Source organism: Rhinatrema bivittatum, chromosome 14 (genome assembly GCF_901001135.1).
Source record: "Rhinatrema bivittatum chromosome 14, aRhiBiv1.1, whole genome shotgun sequence".
Taxonomy (NCBI): Eukaryota; Metazoa; Chordata; class Amphibia; order Gymnophiona; family Rhinatrematidae; genus Rhinatrema; species Rhinatrema bivittatum.
The window spans coordinates 33,324,371-33,344,744 of NC_042628.1; the positions used below are offsets into that span (position 1 = coordinate 33,324,371).

Sequence of the window (20,374 nt, forward strand, 5' to 3'; positions counted from 1 at the left end):
CAAACACAAATGCACCAAAATATCTTCTTTACATAGGGCTTCCATCACAACAACCATCATCTTGGAAAAAGATCTTTGGCAGTGGAGCACATAACCTATTGGTCCTAAGTCCATCTGGCTACACGCTAGGAAATTTATATTCTGCTGTTTGTAATCTGCTTTGAGACAATCTCTAGCAATCAAATTAAGGATTCACAAGTATATTAATAGAACTACTGGTTAGCAATGTATGTCAATTTTAATAGATGAGGTCGAAGGCATAGGGAAGCTTCGTTCTTCCTAATTAGTTGACTGTAAAGTCCAACTAATTCATATTTGATTTAATATACATTGGATTTCTAAAATAACCTGAACCCTGAAGACCCACTTCTACACAAGCAAGCGGCAGAGTGCTCACTGTGCATCTCAGCCCAAAGGCGAGCCACTGAAATCATGAATCACAAGTAAACCAGTGCTTTACCCACAGAAATGGGTTTTTAGAAAATTGCTTATCTCTATACGCAGGTAGAAGTATGCACATAAGTTTGCCTGCAACGAGCAGAGGCATTTTCAAGAGCAAGCTTGAGGCGGGATTTGCACTTATAATCATAGTTCTGAATTTTTAAGTGTGTGCATATTTTTGCCTGAAAAATCTATGCATTCAGATTAGCAGATGTAAATATATGCAGGTGGGGGTTTTTTTGTTGGGTTGGGTTTTTTTTTGGATAATTGTCAAAGGGAACATGCATGCATGCTTTCCCTTTGGAAATTAGTGTAGTCTGCAATTAAAAAGTACCCACAGACTTTTTGCCTGAAGCAGACAGTTACAAAATTACCCCCTAAATGGCCAGTACAATCCTAGAAACTGTGCAGAAAGTGAATCTGATCAGCAGTGTATGAATTTTATGATAAAATTTCATGGTTGATCAGTGATTTGAGTAACTCGTCCTTTGTGTGGAATCCGATTGATGAATATGCTTAACACACTGAGACTTCTCATAACTTTAGTCTGATTGTAAAAAAAAAAAAAAGACCCTGTATACTGTAAACTTCAAACTTATTTCTTGCCTTCTATGAGTTTCAAAATTTTCAGTCCTGGTGTGGTAACGTGATGACAAAATTGTGTTTTGGTTTTTTTTAAATTGTTCAGTATTCTGTTCACATTGTCTTGCCTGTTCTGTTTCCTTCCAGAGTGTTCTCCAAGTACATCCTATGAGAGGTGAGTTCATTCATTCAAGTAACTTGAGAGTTTTCTTAATTATATAAGAAATGGGCAGCCAGCAGATTAAGAAATTAAATAGTTTGCAACAACAGAATCTAGCTACTATAATAAATGGTGGTACAATAATGTGTGGGCCAAGACAGTTTACTATAATCTGGTGTGCGACAAAAGAGATCTCTGTAATTCGTTTTTGCCACGTCAGAGCTCTTCTACGTGTTTTTTCTTGGAGTTTTCAGAATTACGCTTGAATGAAGTTGCATAGTTGCCATGTTAGTCTACTAAATAAAGGTGAACAAATAAGGTGCGAGACTTTATTTACTGGACTAACTTATATACTTATTTCTTTGCATAACCCCCTTTTTGGCTGCGGCCCAGAATGCAGGGGCCACACAAAGTCCCCAGGGCCAATTTATCTTCCTGGACTTCTGATTTGCTCTGGAATGTGTACCACATTCTTGTTCATACCCATATATCATGTAGCACTATAGAAATGTTAAGTAGTAGTAGATCAGTCCAGACAAGTGGTTTTTGCATTCCTACCAGCAGATGGAGGCAGAGAATTAAAACTTTTCAGGCACTGCTGCATAACCGAGAGTATCACCTGCAATGCCTCAGTATTTCTCTGTCTCCAGCAGATGGTAGAGGTGCAAACCTGCAGTCTGGAGTTTGAGATTAAAAATAAAAAAGAAAGAAAAGAAAAAAAAAGATTTTTAACACCTCAAGGTGTTAGGTTCCTTTGCGGGACATCCCTGGGTAGAGTAGGGGGAGGGGGGTTGGATATCCCTGATCTGACTCAGCCCTAGTCTCCCAGGAGGGAATGCCAGGAGTCCTGGTTCCCTCGCTCCCTCTGTAACTTCACCCTCAGCCGGCACCCAACTTCATACAGAAGCACAGAAGTATTCTTTCTATTACTTTTCTTGTTTTTAGGCACTGTCACTATAAACTTAGTAAAGGAGCTGGGCAGCAGGGCTGCTTGTGAGCCAGGAGGCCAGGGGCACGGGTGAGCAAGAATGCAGGTGATTTGGCGCTAGACTAGGTTGGGGCACTGGCTAAAGCTTTCCCACTGTCACAGGGCACAGGATTGCTGCTGACCATGGCAACATGGCGCCACCCGCTGAGTGCAGGAAATTGTCAGGGCTGTGGCAGAAGACAATTATGCCTCAATGCAGCCCTGTTATGCCTTGACTGTGCCTCAGAGGGAAAGGGAACTCCGCAAGAGTCACTTGTGGCGATCACTGTACCCAATCCTCCGATCCCTTGCAGGAGGCCCCGGGGGCGGGGGGAGGTCAGAAGAGACATTGGCCATTTTTGTCTGCACGTGGCAGAAGGCAGGTCTGTGAAGCAGAGCCCTGTGGAGGGCAGGGGAGGAGGAACCTGAGGGTTGATCTGTAATCCAGTGGCGCAGAGGAATTCTCTGCGGATTTTATCCTCCTCCTCCATAAAGACTATTTGGCAAAGAAGGAAGCAGGATCTAAGTGTCCTGCATCCTAGAAGTCCCAGTATTCAGCTAAGAGACCAAAGGTGACTAGGCAGTCAAGATCAGGAGAAATCCTCCATCTTCTGGGGCTGGCATGGGGCACATTTAAGACTAATCGGAGAAAGTTCTTTTTCACTCAACGCACAATTAAACTCTGGAATTTGTTGCCAGAGGATGTGGTTAGTGCAGTTAGTGTAGCTGTGTTTAAAAAAGGATTGGATGAGTTCTTGGAGGAGAAGTCCATTACCTGCTATTAAGTTCACTTAGAGAATAGCCACTGCCATTAGCAATGGTTACATGGAATAGACTTAGTTTTTGGGTACTTGCCATGTACTTGGGGCCTGGTTTGGCCACTGTTGGAAACAGGATGCTGGGCTTGATGGACCCTTGGTCTGACCCAGTATGGCATTTTCTTATGTTCTTATGGATATTCCTTGGGTGACAAAGATGACACCTCGGACGATGCTGACAGTGCAGATGGTCTTCATAATGGTCCAGGGGATGATCCGGACAAGGATCTGATGGATACAGCGGTAGATACCACGCCTGATGATGAAATCCCTATAGCTGAGGGAGACGATCTAAGGGTGGTGAGATTGTTCTGTAAGAAGGAACTACGGCCACTGATTTCCCCGGTGTTGGAAGAACTGGGGTTTAAAGTCACACAAGAAGATTTGGATATGAGCTGCATGGTTTTGAAAGCTCATGTAATGCATTATCACTTAGATTAGTCTTATCCCGGTCCCCAACATGCTGCAACCTGCAAGGAATACAATGCCAATGAAGTAACTGTTTCTTTCCTTTAAAGTGAGTATGAAAACATCTGCTTCATGGGGCTGCCGTGGCGCATTGTGGACGGCAGCCTGAATAAACCAGTGTGCAAGGGAATGCTGGAAGCACTGCTCTACCACATCATGACCAAGCCTGGCATTAGCGAACACACGTTGATGCAACATTACAGTGGCGTGCTCCACCCTGTTGCCATCTTGGAGCTATTACAGGTAGGGCTTCATTTGCCGATTAACCGATGTAAAAAAAGTCATTGAAAGCCGCAGTGCCAGCCAAAAAAAAAAATTAACCAGGTCAGTTGGCAGTTAATTGTTAAGGTTCACCTTTTTTTTGTTCTGAAGTTTTTCATTACTGAGTGCATATTGGTATTTAAAGTTTTTTTGAATGCTCCACCATTATGAACGTATCTCAGTTGGAACCCCAAACCAATGGAAGGGCAATTTTCAAAAGATTTTACCTGGGCACAATTGACAATGCCCTCCCCCTTTGCAGGTAAAAGTACTTGTGCTGTTTTACATGGGGGGGGAAGCAGTGCCACAGACAACAGGCGGGGATTTCAGGGGCAAAGCCCACCACTACTCAGTAGCCCCCCACAGGGAGTTCCCCTTTCAAAATGTGCAAGTTCCCCATGAGGTTTACATATTACCCCCTTAAATTATGACACCATCATAGTCAGCACTGCGTATGTCGTGTAGCGCTATAGAAATGTTAAGTAGGAGTAGTAGATAAAGAACTTTTGAAGAAAAAAAGGTGGGTTTTTTGTTTTGTTTTTTTCCTAGATAGCACTGCTGGTTTAAAAGCAAAAAAAAAACCATTTTTTTACTGATTGGAGAAGGCGTATGTTTAGCTGCACAGGAATGTTTGTGGCTTTAAACTCCTACTTGATCAATTTGGGATTTCTAACTGGAAGCCAGTATGATGTTTAACATTTTTATGTGGATTAGGCTGGACTTGATTGCCTAGATAAATAAAAAGGGAGAATTATTGGTAATAAAATTGGAAAAGCTATTTATTTGAACTGTAAAATGCTTTTTCTAGTAAATGAAAATCCCAGGCTTTAAGCCCTGGGACGAGGAATCGATTCTTGCAAGTGGAATTTGTTGTTCATAGGCACGATACGCAGTTGCTGTGCAGTTAAACAGAACTTGCATGGTGTGTAATGCAGGACCAACGGGCTGAAAGAGCAGAGCCAGGGTTCAGCAGAAACATTTGGCATTGCGATTACTAGATCGGCCTTCATGTCCCTCTCAGCTGCATCAATTCATATTACTGCTACTGGCAGATGAGGGAGGGTGCAGGCCATCTTAGGCAATGTCTCACCATGCACCCAGATAGTACAAGCCTTAGTGTCATCCATGTGGCCAGCCACGAACAAGCCCCTGGCAGCAGAGCTGATATTACTAGGAATAACAGTTTTATGCCAGCTGTAATAAACTTCAGAATCAAAACTTTAAAAGAAATTTAAAATAAGACATTGGATTTTACATGATGTCAGATACAATGAAGGCACAAAGCCAGTCTCCAATGATATTAATAAACCTGACACATAGCAGAGCACTGCAAAGGCTTTTCATCCTGTCTGCCAAAATATGATGTCATTTTCACCTAGGAACCCTGCCCTCTGTAGCAAGGCCACTCCTGCTGTTAACGGCTTTCACTAGAGCGCAGCCATAGATCCAATATTTTACTTTAGGTCATGTGATATCAACTCTGACATCTGGGATCTGATATATAAAATAAATATAATGCAATATTGATTTATTTTTTTTACATACCTAGTTCTCTAGTAATTGGCAACATTGACTTTCCACCTAGCTCCTGTATCATCGTTGTATGCTTGTACAAATATTACATGAACCTTTTGTTTCTTTGACAGGGGCTTGAATTTTTTGGCTGCATTAGAAAACGTAACCTTGCAAAACTGCCACCAGTCTCCCTGTTCTCACGGCCCGTGTTTGGAGAGGAAATAGAGAATCCCAACCTGAGTGAGAACATGACAACCTTCTATGAGCCCACCATTGACTGCACCCTCAGACTGGGAAGAGTGTTCCCGGCTGAGGTCAACTGGAATAAATGGGTGAATTTCATCCATATTTAAAAACTGTAAGGGCGTTCGACTGGTCCCAAACAACTGGATCAATGTAGCCTCTCCTTTCTGCTGCCAACGTTTGTGGGCTCTTAAAAGCAGTAGCATAGCATTTATATATTTATTTATTTTGATTTTGTACAAATTGTAACATGTTTTGAGAAATAAAGTGTTTACATTGTAATAGTTTCAGTGGGGATTTGTTGTTGCTGGTTAGCTGGTACTTGGGCCGTTGTCTCTTCCGGAGACACAATTCAGCCCCTGCAACTTGACTAAAAGGGCTATTGGCAGGACCCTGTGCTCTTAGATTTCCAGGCTAAAGCAGGAGGGGAAATCCTGATCACAGTGGGTGGGAAATGGAATGGCCGACCGCTGCCATGTGGACACGATTCATGGCCTCTCATGAGATGACATGCTGCTCTCTTATTCTTCCTGACCAAGATGTTAGTGAATCATCATCATTTATAGACAGAAGATCCCGAGACTAGACGAAGGCTGTACTAAAGTCTACAATTGGTTCTTGTGATAGTGGCCCCATGCTGAGTCACCACCTATGGAACTGAATCTTTTCACCAATCACGGGGAGGGCAATTTTTATATTGCCCACTGCACGAGCAAGATGATTTTCAAATGGAAACTCCCAGAGCAGGGCCTCCCCTTTGAAAATCGTATGGTGGGCCAGTGCCCTGCAGATACTTTACCTGCATGCATTACAGCTGCAGAGAAGATGGGGTAAAATAGGCACCCAGATTTCCAATGAAATCCATGTGTGTTTTCCTTACCCCATCCTTTTTACTGGCATGGACGGGGGACCAGTTTTCAGAGATTCTCAGCAGGTACAAGTTTACCAGCAGGGAATACCTTTGAAAACTGCCCCCAAAATAACTTGGCCAACATCTATCCAAAGCCCAAAAGCCACTGCCAGGATTTAAGCTGGTCAGGTAAGGGAACGCTACTGCCTGTCTTTAGGAAAAGGTGGTTCTATTTCCTCATTACCTTTGGAAAAATCCCATAAAAGGTACAGTTATAGTGTAAATAAACGGCATGATGTACAGTTGTACTATAACTTAGAGCACAAAGATGTAGCTTGAGGACCCTCTGCCAGCTCACCATGCCGTGTAGGCAGGAGCTGCTGTTCTGTCCCAATAATAGGCTTCACCCCTCTACCCATTTTCTTCTGGACACTCATTAAAAGAGAGGCTGTCAAGCAGTAAATAGGTCCAGTTCTAGGCCTGAAAAATGCATAGAACTGCCACTTGCCCGCATTTTGTTTTCCAGGGTCTGCTGATTCCCCTCCAGTATGAAAATTCTGTTTTCCTAATTCATCTTAAATGTTGCTCAGAAAGTTACCAAATCGATCTAAAGCTTTCCTCTGTCAAAGAATAAGTTGGTCACAATGGGAGTTGAAGTAATCATTTCTGACTGTCAGCAAACAGTCCAATGAAAAAGTGGCACGTGCTTGCTGATGCTACTAAGACTGAGCTTAGTAGGTCCAATAACTTATTTCAATACACTGGTGATGAGGGGTTAAAAACAGAGGTCTGCCTTATTGACTTCTACATCATAGCTGGAAACTGAGGCAAGAACAGTCCAATTCTAGATGTCCAAAATGTTTTCATTTCTTTGTATTCCTATAAATACAAAAATAAATCTTAACCAGCTAGATTAGCGTATGCTGTATTTATAAATCTGAAAAATACTAAAGTCAGTCAGGCATCTGTTACAAATCTAAAGGTTACCTGCAAGAGAAGACACTACCATCTGGCTCAGCAATGGGTGAATACTACTCGCTGTAACAGAAATGATTACTAACCTGCTATTCCAATCCTATAGTTGTGATTTAAAAGCACACCTATAGGGCCGGATTTTAAATGCCCTGCATGCGCCTATTTTGCATAGGCCGCCGGCGCGCGCACAGCCCCGGGACGCGCGTAAGTCCCGGGGCTTCGTAAAAGGGGCAGGGAGGGCGTGTCCAGGGCGGGACCGGGGGGCGTGTCCCCGGCCCGGGGGCGTAGTCAAGGCCTCCGGACCAGCCCCCGGGTCGGGTGATGGCACGCCAGCAGCCTGCTGGCGCGCGCAGATTTACGTCTGCTTTCAGCAGGCGTAAATCTGCCAACAAAAGGTAGGGAGGGGGGGGGTGGAAAGAAAGTTCCCTCCGAGGCCGCTTCGATTTCAGAGCGGCCTCGGAGGGAACAGGCAGCACGCGCCGGGCTCGGCACACGCAAGTTGCACAAATGTGCACCCCTTGCGTGCGCCGACCCCGCATTTTATAAGATACGCGCGTATCTTATAAGATCCAGCATACTTTTGTTCGCGCCTGGTGCGCGAACAAAAGTATGCGCTCGTGCAAAATTATAAAATCTACCCCATAGGATTTAGCACCATTTATAATGGGTATAAAAAACAATCTGATTTCAAAGCTCTCTCTAATAGTAAGTTGAATACCATGTGTGACAATCACCACAATCTATGAACATACCTTAGCAAGGTATATATTTCTACATTATCAGAGAATGTAACTGCAGTTTCCAGCCTACCTTAATTATCTTAAGAATATAAGGCAGACCAACTGTCCAAGCCCAGCATCCTGTTTCCAACGGTAGCCAATCCAGGCCACAAGTAGCTGGCAGCATCCCAAGGGAACCTTAAATGTGTGAAAGCTAAAAGTGATTCTTCTTTTTAGATAATTTTGGTTTTTGCATCAATCCTTCTTGACACTTTTCCTTTTTTGAGGAAGGGGATTCAGCAGTTTCCTCTGCTCCTTTGTGCTTCCAGCTTAATCAGAAACAAAGCTGGGTTTCTGGTACCATAAGCCTTCATTTGCATGAACTATCCTGGGATTCCCCAATATACCTAGTCTGGATATTACAGCAATAGGCCTGGCCTGAGGGCCGTAAACCAAAGTCTGCCACAGAGCTGAGAGCCAGGAAAAATGTGGTAAACCTGAAGAATGGTCGTCTGGCATGCAAGCTAATTATATGGACGGGCTTTTCAAAAAGGCCGCTCCATACAGAGAAAACTAACTGCCAAATAAGAGAAAGAAGAGTTGTGGTATTTAAGGCAAGCAGAAAACTCACCCATACATGCTACTTCTTCCTTAACTTCTTTACGAAGACCACCTCGTCTCTGTTTCTAATTCCATACCTACATTGAAATAAACAATGTGTGAATCATGATGCACTTTTTTTTTTAACCAAAAAAAATCATATTCATATCTGTGGGTATGAATCACATCTCCTGAAATCTGATCTGCAGCCAAATACCTGGACAACAGGCAGGGCTGGTGAGCATAATGTTTCAGCCCACCTCTTCTACTTAGACGTTGTACTCTTGAGGTGGGCATGATATTCTCAAATAATTACACACAGTGTACACACTCCGGTGTAACGTGCATTTGGAAAACAACTCACTTTCTGCAATGGTATTTCATCAATATCCATGATAATTTACATCAGATCGATGCATGTTGGAAATTTGTCTATAGCAACTTTACAGAGCCCTTTCAGTCAGGCTGTGGGAAGAGGATACAGGAAAATTCGTTCTTCCCTGTTAATTTTTGTTCCTGAATTACCACAGATCAGTCCACATAAATGGGTTTATACATCCCTAGCAGCAGATGGAGGCAGAGAACAAAATTGAGGCACTGCTACATAACCAAGTGTGCCACCTGCAGGTCCCTCACTATTGACCTGTACCCAAGCCAAGATGTCTACCTGAACAAACCAATAAACCTTGGGTGAACAGACTTAAAGTTGGAGCCCCCTGAATAACTAGGCCCCAATAACTTAACACAAAGCACATACTTAACTATGCACACTTCTCATTAATTTGAATATATCATATATCAGCTCAGCCACATCCAGAAGCGAGGAAGTCTTTCAGAAAAATGGGGACGGGTCTCTGAACTGATCTATTGCACTTCAGGAATGAAAATTTGCAGGTAAGAACCACATTTTTCTTTCCTGTTCATACTTCAGATCAGTCCAGACAAATGGGATGTACCCAAGCCCCTCTTCTGGGCGGGAATTCGAAAGACCTGCGCGCAATACACTTTCCCCAAAAGATGCCTCCTCCAGCGCCCACATGTCCAAGTGGTAATGTTTGGTAAAAGTGTGAAGAGAAGACCACGTCGCTGCCCGACAAATCTCCTGCGGAGAAAGCAATTGACAAAGTTGCCTGCGCCCTAGTGGAATGCACTCTCAACCTCTCAGGCACTAACCGGCCCTTACAGAAATAAGCCAAAGCTATCGTCTCTTTTAACCAGTGTGCAATAGTGCTCTTGGAAGTCTTATTTCCCTTCTTTGCTCCACCGAACAAGACAATCAGATCTCCGAAAGGCATTTGTCACCTTAAGATATCGCACATCGATTAAGTGACGCTCCCTCACTACAGGAGCATCCACTGACGAATTTGCAAAGGCCGGTAACTCGAGCACCTGGTTAAGGTGAAAGGAGGAAACTACCTTAGGCAAAAAGGAAGGAACCGTTCATAAAGAAACCTCTTCCTGTGAAAAGCGCAGGAAATGCCTGCTAACTGAACAGATAGCCACCAGACAAACAGCCTTCGGGTTAAATCCTTTAAAGAAGACCTCCTAACCGATTCAAAAGGGGACCATACAGCACCCGAAGAGCCAAATTCAGATTCCAAGCTGGACACATCTTCCGAACCGGACGACGCAGATGATTTGCTCCCTTGAGGAAACAAACCACATCCGGATGAGACGCCAACAGTCTCCCCCGAATCCTACATCGAAGGGACCCTAAAGGCTGCCACCTGAACACAGAGAATTATAGGCCAAACCCTTAGCCAAGCTGCTTTGCAAAGCGGCCAGAATCTGAGAAATGTCCACTTTTAAAGGTTACACCTTGTTCTGCAAACAGCATGCTTCAACCACTCTCTACACTCTGCTTCAGGTAAGGAAGCCTTCCACATCATTGGCTTATGTCAAAGTTGCAATCACAGGCTCCGAATAACCCTTCAAGTGGAGCAGTCACCTCTCAAAAGACAAGCTACTAGACAGAAGCGATCCTCTCTGTCTGAAAATACGGGTCCTGCCCTGCCCTTGGACTGCCACCAGAATCACCCTGCCTAGATTAAGTTAAATGTGCCACAGCACTTGACCTATAAGAGGCCATAGTGGAAACACGTATAGCAATAGATGTGTTGACCACGGTTGAACGAGAACGTTGATGCCCTCCGATCCAACCTTTCTTCTGCAACTGAAAAAGCAATCAATCTTTGCATTTCCTGGAGTCGCCATGAGATCCACCACTGGTCTGCCCAACTTGGCCTGGATCAAGGCGAAGACCTCCACCGACAACTTGCACTCCCCCGAATCCAAACACTGTCTGCTGAGGAAGTCCACCTGCATGTTGTCCTCTCTGGCGACATGGGAAGCAGCTATTCCTACCAGATGTTTCTCCGCCCAATTCTTGCGCCTTCAGTGCTAGATGACTCTTTGTTCCACCCTGATGATTGATATACACCACTGTTGTTGCATTGTCCGAGAATACTCATACAGACTTGTCGTGAAAAAGCAGGAGCAACGACAGTAATGCTTTGTGCACTGCCCTGTTTTCTAGTCGATTGATGGACCAGGTCACCTCCTCTGACTACCACTGACCCTGGGCTGATTTCCCTTGACAGATCACCTTCAATCAGAGAGGCTGGCATCTGTGGTCACCACCACCCAGTTGAACACTTCCAGATCCATCCCTTTCTCCAGATTGTGCCGAGAGAGCCACCACGAGAGACTGGACCTGGCATCTTCTGGGAATGGCAAAGGAAGCTGAAATTCCTCCAAAAGTGAATCCCAACGGGATAATAGAGCCCTCTGCAGAGGACACATGGGCAAAAGCCCAAGGAAACTAGGACATGCAAAGAATCCCACACCCTGGGAACTGACAGACGCAGCAGCCGAAGGATCTGACTCTGCAACTTGACTACCTTCTCTGTAGTCAGAAACACCTAACCTTTCTGGGTATCGAAGCATGCCCCCAGACATTCCAACAACTGGGCCAGCTTCAAATGACTCTTTAACAGATTCGTCACCCAGCCCAATGAGTCCAGGAGGTGCAGGACCCGCTGCACTGAATAACACTCCACTTCCAACTTCGCCAGTACTAGCCAATTGTCCAGGTACAGGTGCACCAGGATACCTTCCTTCCTGAGTGCCTCCACAACCACCATCACCTTTGTGAACATGCGTGGCGCTCTTGCCAACCCAAAGGGAAGGGCCCAAAATTGGAAATACTCTCTCAGGACCATGAACCCCAGGAACCTGTGGGGTTTGGCCCAAATGGGGATATGGAGATAGGCTTCCGTCAAGTTCGACGCTAGAAACTCCCCTTTGCACACCGCCGTTATCACAGTATGCAAAGTCTCCATCCGAAAAAGCGCCACCCAGAAGGCAGCATCGATCTTCTGCAGATCGAGAATGGGCCAAAACGTCCCCTCCTTTTTGGACACCACAAAGCACACAGAGTTCCGATCCTGTTCCCTCACCTAAGAGGTACTGAAACAATGGCCCACAAGAGCTGTAGCCGTTCCAAAGTATCCCGCACCACCTCTCATTTGTACTAGGAGATGCAGCGTGAGATTACAAAAGGCATCCCTAAATGGACAAGAAAATTAGAAGGCGTAGTCGTCTCTTACCACTTCCATGACCCACTGGTCCGAAGTGGTCCTGGTCCACTCCTCATAAAAGAGGGACAGCCTCCCTCCGATAGCAATCAGAGAGGAGAGGACCAGCTCGCCTTCAATTACCCATCTTGCTTGCACTTCCCCCCTGGGGGTCACTATCTCTCGGAGGTATGTGGTGGGCTCAAAAGGACTGCTGTCTGCCTGAATTCTGTTTTTGCGCCACCAGACCAGGGCTCCTGCCAGAGTGAAATCTCCTTGCCTCTCGAAATTGAGCACACGGCAGGAAAGACTTCTTGGTGGCTTTCCTGTCCTCCGGCAACTTATTACCCTTAGACTCCCCCCAACTGCTTCGTGAGCTGCTCCAGATCCTTCCCAAAGAGCAACTTGCCCTTGAAGGGGAGGTTAGACAACTGGGCTTTAGACCACATATCTGCCAACCAATTTCATAGCCATAGGAGTCTCCGCGCTGCAACCATAGAAACCATATCCTACCTGAAGTCCAGATCAAGTCAGTGCGGTGTTCACTAAAGACGGCCCTGGAGAAGGAACATCGTTATTTTAATAAGAAAATGGAGGAGGGTGGAGTAAACAAAACTCCATTTCCAGAAGAGCTAGGAAAATTGAAAGTGGACAAAGCCAAGGGGCCTGATGAGGTTCATCCCAAGCTACTAAGGGCGTTCAGAGATGTGCTGGCGGGTCCGCTAGGTGATCTTTCAATAGATCCCTGGAAATGGAAGTGGTGTTGATTGACTGGAGAAGAGCGCTGATGGTCCCGCTTCACAAGAGCCGGAGCAGAGAGGAGGCTGGAAACTACAGGCCGTTACTTTTCCCAACCACTGAGGTGAAGTTAATGGAAATGCTGCTAAAGGAAAGAATAGTTAACTAGCTCCAGTCAGAAGACTTGCTGGACCAGAGGCAGCATGGATTCACCAGAGGAAGATCATGTCAAACGAATCTGATTGACTTTTTTGATTGGATAACTAAGGAATTGGATTAAGGAAGAGTGCTCAATGTCATCTACTTGGATTTCAGCAAAGCTTTTGATACGATCCTGCATAGGAGGCTTGTAAATTAAAATGAGAAGCTTGTGACTAAGCACCAAGGTGGTGGCCTGGATTACAAACTGGTTGATGGATAGAAGACAGCGTGTAATGGTAAATGGAACCTACTCTGAAGTGAGAGCAGTGTTAAGCAGAGTGCCGCAAGGATCGGTGTTGGGACCGGTCCTGTTCAGTATCTTTGTGAGTGACACTGCAAAAGGGATAAAAGGTAAAGTGTGTCTTTTTGCGGATGATACTAAGATCTGCAACAGAATGGACACGCCGGAAGAAGGAGAGAGAATGAGACATGATTTAAGGAAGCTTGAATGGTGGTGGATGATATTGCAGTTGGGATTCAATCAAGAAGCACAGACTCGAGCATCTGGGGTGTGGTAAGCCAAAAGAGCTGCATGTCTTGGGGGGTGAAGGGCTGTGTGTGCATGGAGTAAGAGAGGGACCTTGGGGTGAGAGTGTCTAGCAATCTGAAGTCGGCGAAGCAGTGTGACAAGGCCATAGCTAAACCCAGAAGAATGCGGGACTGCATAGAGAGAGGAATAACCAGTAAGAAAAATGAAGTGATAGCCCCCTTGTATAGTGCAACAGCCAGCATCCGCACCCAGTAGGGAGGTATGCCAGCTCTTGAAAGCAGCAGCTTCATGTAAACTGACTGAGCACCAAGCTACCGCCCTCCCCCCCCCCCCCCCAACAAATTTTGAGAAAAGAAAAATTGGGGACTGGTGATGTTTACACTGCTCGCTAGTCCATGAACAAAAGACTTATGGATCATGCTAAAATATAAATAAATCACCCAAACTTTACATGTGCCTCCTTTTTTTAAATGTTTGTATTTTTTTTCCAGATAATAGAATTAACCAAAAAATATTAAACATCTGGAAAAAAAAGAAGAGTGAAAAAGGATATTTTATACCAAAAGTTAGCTCCAACTGTTATGGCAGTCACTGAGATCATCATAAGCAAGCCAAAAACACTCAATGTTTAAGTAATATATACTATTTTTCTTAAATGTGCTTGTCAGCCGTCTTGCCAAAACAAAGTGTTCTGTAGACCAACTGCACACTCAGCTCTCTTATCTGCTGTAAAATAAGCAAGGAAAGGAAAACAAATACTTAATATGGCAGAAGATTGATAAGCCCTAAAGCTGAATATCCTGTAAATCAGAAGGCTTCTCTTTGCACTGGATGCCTCCCCACTGAATCAGGAGGGACAGGTTCATAAAGAAAACCGTACCCTGAGAAAAAAAAAGTTAAATTTGCACATCTCACTCACTCTTTAAGTTTCTTCTTGTCTTCAGTTAACTTTTCTCCAGCATAACTTAACTGGTAGGTCCGCCATACGTACTTCCTGTAATGGAAAAATGAGATCCGCTGTCCAAGTTCCAGTTTCAGGGGCATAAGAGCACATTTGCCTGCCAGGTAGGGCCCTTGGCCGATTTTCCCATTTTCTGTTCTGTAAATAGGAATGACAAAGGGCTCACCAGCTAATGAACTGCACCCCTCCTTCACGTTCCTGCTTCAGTTGCACATATCTCTGAATTGCTTTCTTCAAATCGAAAACAGTGGCATTCTGAATGACGACAACAGCTGGAAGAGAAGAGAGCAAACTATCATCTGTGGTAGGGCATCCTCCACCCCTCCAAATAATAATCAGGCATGTACAGGAATCCGGGCTTGTGTAACCTTTACATCAAGTTTCAGTCCATTATAGGTTCCCAGCCAGGCAGACAAGGAACCAGCTCCCCCCTCTACCATCTCTGCTAGTCAGAGACCTCCACCGTGCTGCCGGGATTTAAAGAACAAGACCTATAAAGCACTTACGCATCACTTCTCCATCCGCCTTGCTCACTTTCACTGTCATTGCTTGACCATATTCCAGAGCAATCTGCGAGTTTATTTCCTCTAGAGTAACCTAGAGAGAAAAGTATTTGAAACACTAGCACGAATGCAAGAGTTCATACCCATAATAATGACTTTAAGGTTAGTAGGATCTATATAATGATGTTTGAATTAGGTCTCACAGGCCAATGCAATATCATTGTGTGAAAAATGTGCAGCCAAACTGGCTGCACATTTTTTTTTAATGTACGCACATTCACCTCTCCTGGGTGCTCAATGCAATGAGCTGCCACGCTAAAAGGGATACGCAATGGGTAATCTGTGTGGCCCTAGCACTCTGCATCGGGCACCCAGGAGAGGTGGCTGTGCGCCCACAACAGCCTGGCCAGAGCTCCCTTCCCCACCCCCAGCAGGGCTGTACCCGATTGGTCCTTTTCACTGATAACTTGTCAGACAAAGGACAGCCTTCTGGAAGGGGATTGGTCCTTTCACTGACATGTGACAATGAATGGACCAATCGGCAGTAAGTGGAGTGAATAAATTAATAGTAAGTGCCCAATGCTTAATATTAATTTATTCATTCCTTCATTCACTACTGGCAGGGGTTCTAATTGGGCCAGACCTTGAGGATGCTACTTTCAGTGGTTCCCTCTCTGAGGAACCACAGAAAGCAGGATTAGGGGGGTTTTTTGAGCTCTTGAGCATGGCCCTGGCCGTGCAGCAATTTTTGGCATTGCTGGGTAATAACCTCATCCACATGGAATTTGCATGTAATAAGCGCTATTGGCTGGATGCTCGAGCGGACACGAGCTGGATGCTTGAGCGGACGCGCTAATCCCCGTATTGCATCGGGGTTATTTTAGCGCATCCAAAACGTGTATCCAATAGAGTGTTACCCGGTGCGTGAGCCTGAGCGCATTATATTGCATCGGCCTGTAAATGGAAAATAAAGGCCAACAAGCAAGCTGCAGGTGACTTAATATATTTCTGACTAGCTTGTTATATTCTCTTCATTATGTCAGTGCAAAATTAATTTATTGACCTTTATTTTTTTACATATCTGAAAGGAATAACGCAGTAACCGTGCTACTGCGTGAGGGTCATTTTCAATAACCTATGTAGAGCTAAAGTACATTGTACCCATTGACTTCGGCCCATATTTTTAAAGCAGCTTTACATGCATAAACCAGGATATAGGCATGTAAATCCGTTTGAAAGTTACCCCCTATTTGTCCAAAATGGAAGACGCCTATGCAGTGAAACACGCTGAACAGATTTCAGTGAGAGCTGCTATGCGAAGAATTTCGGCAGGAGCACAATAAATTCTGGCCACCCGTTTGAGGCCATGATAGTAGAGTTACCATATCAAGGCAAGATATGGCCATGACATGGTAACTCCAAACACATACCCTGTACGCTACCATCTGAAATGTCCACTGCTAGTTGGCCCAAAGTGAACAGGCTGGTTAGAACCAAGAATTTCCTCCCTCCTTCAGTTACATGCAGGACCTGCTGGGGCATCCCTCAAGCACAGAGCAAGAACAAGCTCCGTCTGGGCCTTCCCAGCCCTTTCCTCCTTTATCACCCCTAGCAGCTAACATTCCACCCGTCCCCCTGCAGAACCAAAAGCCCCACCTCTCCCCCACAGTACTGGACTATCCCCAAGTCATTAGTGCCCTCCCAAACCATTCAGCGTCCTTGCCCCTGAACCTTCTGGAAGATGAACTCACCCTGCTGGAGGGGGGTCCCAGGTCTTCACAGGCAAGAGGGAAGGCAATGCCATCCTGCCTCCAGCACTCCTCTTTAGTAAAGGGCGCCATCGGACATTAAGCAGCACGGCGGGCAGAAGGGCTTTGCCTTCTCTCCTGTGCACGAAGACCTGAGACTCTTCAGATGGGCGAGTTCATCTTCTACAGGGGTGCAGAGGGGGTTAGGAGGTCCGGTTTGTTGGAGGAAGGGACTGGTGCTATTTTTAGCATGCAAAATATGGGCCTTATTGATCATGCATGTTAAAGTTTATTAGGCTCCTAAATAGGGTACAAAACTGTATGAGACCTTTGTGAAATTATTAAAGTACTGTTCTTTTAGATAGGAGAGTTCTGTTTATCCTCTCCTGCTAGAACTATCTCCTTAATCCTTTCCATCTCTCACCACTGATCCCAGCTGCATCACCTCCTGTAGCTTCCTACCTAGGATATGCGCTGAGCGAGCTCCTATAGCTGAAAGCCAGATAAAACATCCAGGTTTCGGACTGGAAACAAGCTCCTGCCAGTCGGAGAAACGCAAATTCAGGAGCCTGAGCCCAGGTTTCCCACTTGGCAGCATACAAAAAAGCAGCCAGAGAGGAATGCACTCTGTCCAGCACTAACACCCCAGATGTGAGCAAAGTCAGGGCAAAATAGTGTCAAAAGCCAAGTAGGCAGCTGCTTTCAGATTTTTTGAAAAAGAGCATCTTTTGTCTCAGAATTTAATTTCCCACAACTTCTGGAAGAAAAAAATCCACAGGAGAAATTCTGCAACCAAAACTTGTACAAAAAGCAGAGCAGATAGACCAGATGGGCCATTTTGGGCTTTATCTGCCATTGTTTATTATGTTACCTCCAAGGGCTAAATTTAAGGATCAAGCCACAGTCTCTCAGATTGTAATAACACATTTTTCCATGAGCTCCCACTGAAGACCAGGGTTCTTGATTATCCTAGTGTGCTAAAAAGAATCTCTTCCTGACTGCTGGGCAGAAATGATAACTTGTCTTATCTAAGCATTTGCATATCCATCTGCGAACCCTAAAGCTTTACAGTGATTGGACTTACAGAATAATGATGTCCAGTGTCTTCATTAGGCTTGCCGCTGAAAATATTTTCACAGAATCCAACAGAGCAAAAAAGGACCCATGCCCCGTCCCTCATCTCCTAAACTTCTGCGACGTAGCATGCATAAAGTAATTTAACAGCCCCTTCCATGATTTCAGAGGACATTTCATTTATCCATATCACTCATCCAGCAGCCCAAGTAATTAGCCTTTGAAACGTAGGTCTTGAAATTTTTCACATATTCATTACCTGGATAGGCAAATCGCACAACAAAGGGTCTTGCACGATCATTGCCAGGCCTTCCTGAAATATATCTACAACTTCTGCATGCGGCAACTCATCTTCTTCTTCCTCTTCCTGTTGCTCATCAGTGAAAGTTGCCTCTTCTTTCACTACAGGTTTCTCTGGCAAATCGTCTGCTGTCTCATCCATTCCCTATGGCACATCAGAACACTTCACACCTAGATGCCTAAAATATAACTACTGTTATCAAGTACACTTGTAGATTACAAGTCTGAAAAAAGTTCATTTAGATATGTATCAGTATATATATATATATATATATATATATATATATATATATACACACAATAATGTCACTCTTGGTAGGGCTAGGAGGCTCTACAACAGAGGTTCCCAACCTTTTTGGGCACAGGGATCCCCTTTCAACATCCAAAAGTTTTAGGGTCTCCCATCCTGTCCACACCAGTCCTGTGCTTCGCCATCAGTCAGCCCCCCCATGAGTTTTTCTCTCCCCAACTCTTCTCCATACGAGTCTCTCTCCCCAGTCCCTCCCCATAAATTTCTTTCCTATCACCATTCTTTGCACCAGTCCCTTTCTACAAGTCTCTCCCGCTCAGCTCCTGCCCAGCCTCACCCTATCAGTATTTTAATCCCCATACCCTCCTCACCAGTTTCTCTCATCCCAGCACGTTTACTAGTCTTACCCCCAGCTCACACCTCACCAATTTCTCTTCTCAGCCCTTCCCTACTAATTTTTCTCTCTCAGTTCCTCCGCACCAGTCTCTCCCTCCCTGTTCTGCCAGCCAAAGGCCCTCCCTCACCAGTTTATCTCCCCTCCAGCAATCAAATCACCAGCCTTTCCCACTCAGCCCCCCCCCCCTCATCTACCAGTCTCTTTCTCTTGCAGCTTCCCCCAGCAAATTTTGTACTTTGTATTCCAGGGGCCTGCAAGCAAATTTTCAAAAGGATACTCCCTATGAAGTATCCCTTTAAACATTCAGGGGCTAGTGGCACTGCAAGTACTTAAAGCCCACAGACTTTACATGTAGGGATTTCAAAATGATCCTCAAGGTAGTGATCAGCCTTGAGAATCTGTCAAAACTTCTCGGTCTCCATCTGCTGGAGGAGAGGCAAAACCCAGGAGTCTGGACTGATCCAGGTACATACAGGGAACCTGGGGTCAGGCAGTGGAATCAGCCAGCAGCAGCATTAGAGCAGAGCTCCTGAGAGAGTAGGTCTGCCTGCTCGTTTTCTCAGCAGCTGCACTTCAATCGCCTCTCTTCTGGCAGACCCCCTGTGATGGTTTCACAGACCCCAGGTTGGGAACCACTGCTCTACATACAATTTAGAAAGAGAAACATTATGACGAAAAAAGACTTATACCATCTGTCTAGTCTGCCCATCCACACAACTGCTCACCTCTAAAATCCTTACCACTCCCTCAGAAAACGACTGTCTTGTCCTATGCTTTCTTGAATTTAGATTCTATCCTTGTCTCCACCACCTCCTCAAGAAAGATATTTCATTCATTCATCATCCTTTGTTCTTCTAATTTAAAGTGTTACATCAAAAAGACACAGCAATTTTTATACACTCTAATTTCCCCGTCTTCATATGCATACCAGCCTCTAAAATGAACCAAAATAGAGAAGGGGGCTACTCTAATTTGAAGAGCACAGAACTGTTGTCTGCAGAAGTCTTGATTTCTGGGTGAAAGGTTCTCATCTGCAAATTAATCTCCATCTGACCATTTTATCTCTCCTCTGCTTCCATTTACCATAAGTAACAATATAATATATGTCCAATATAAGCGAAATCTAATAACTTTAGAAATAAATAAGGACAGCACTGTGCCCTTTGAAAACTTTCATCCAATCTGAGTCTGAAAGCAAGATATCTATTGCCAGGCAATCTAACCTGGCGATGGCTAATGTGCTTAGTAGTCAGCGATTTCTGCAAGAGATCCACTATCACTTCCCATGGGTCCCTCTCTGCGCAAAACTCGCTGCGATCCTGGCCTTACATTAAGCTTTCCCGGAAGGAGCCACTTCTCGCATCACCCAATCCCTCACAGCTATCCGAGCTCCAGACTTCCTGCACACATGCGCCGCCCAAGCTACGTCAGGCAGCTCACAGCCAAACACCTTCCTCACGTGCTCCGGGAGCCAGAAGGAGGCTTGAAACGCAAACGCCGCTAGTATGCTTTGCGTTTCCAAGCACAAGCCCCTCCCC

General features: G+C 45.0%; 2 protein-coding genes across 8 annotated transcripts in view; one reads left to right on the forward strand and one right to left on the reverse strand.

The window, feature by feature from the left end:
* Positions 1 to 5,734, forward strand: part of GTF3C1 (general transcription factor IIIC subunit 1) — a 101,469-nt gene extending 95,735 nt beyond the window's left edge. The window contains exons 35-37 of the mRNA XM_029576904.1: positions 1,171 to 1,198; positions 3,487 to 3,679; positions 5,344 to 5,734. Coding sequence (XP_029432764.1) covers positions 1,171 to 1,198; positions 3,487 to 3,679; positions 5,344 to 5,565 — 443 coding nt within the window. The 3' untranslated portion in view covers positions 5,566 to 5,734. The remainder of the gene's footprint in view (positions 1 to 1,170; positions 1,199 to 3,486; positions 3,680 to 5,343) is intronic.
* The window catches only part of SNRNP25 (small nuclear ribonucleoprotein U11/U12 subunit 25), a 32,459-nt gene extending 12,143 nt beyond the window's left edge, over positions 1 to 20,316 (reverse strand). Inside the window, exons 1-7 of one of the 7 annotated variants that reach the window (XM_029576910.1) lie at positions 20,060 to 20,266; positions 18,149 to 18,334; positions 15,071 to 15,161; positions 14,731 to 14,836; positions 14,523 to 14,597; positions 8,631 to 8,697; positions 4,913 to 7,184 (exon numbers count right to left, since the gene is read on the reverse strand). In XM_029576910.1, the coding sequence (XP_029432770.1) occupies positions 8,640 to 8,697; positions 14,523 to 14,597; positions 14,731 to 14,836; positions 15,071 to 15,161; positions 18,149 to 18,331 (513 nt within the window). In that variant the 5' untranslated portion in view covers positions 18,332 to 18,334; positions 20,060 to 20,266 and the 3' untranslated portion in view covers positions 4,913 to 7,184; positions 8,631 to 8,639. Of the gene's footprint in view, positions 1 to 4,912; positions 7,185 to 8,630; positions 8,698 to 14,522; positions 14,598 to 14,730; positions 14,837 to 15,070; positions 15,162 to 18,148; positions 18,369 to 20,046 lie in introns of those variants that run through there. The other 6 variants (XM_029576908.1, XM_029576909.1, XM_029576911.1 and 3 more) reach the window with 6 other exon arrangements.
* Between the last annotated feature and the right edge of the window lie 58 nt (positions 20,317 to 20,374).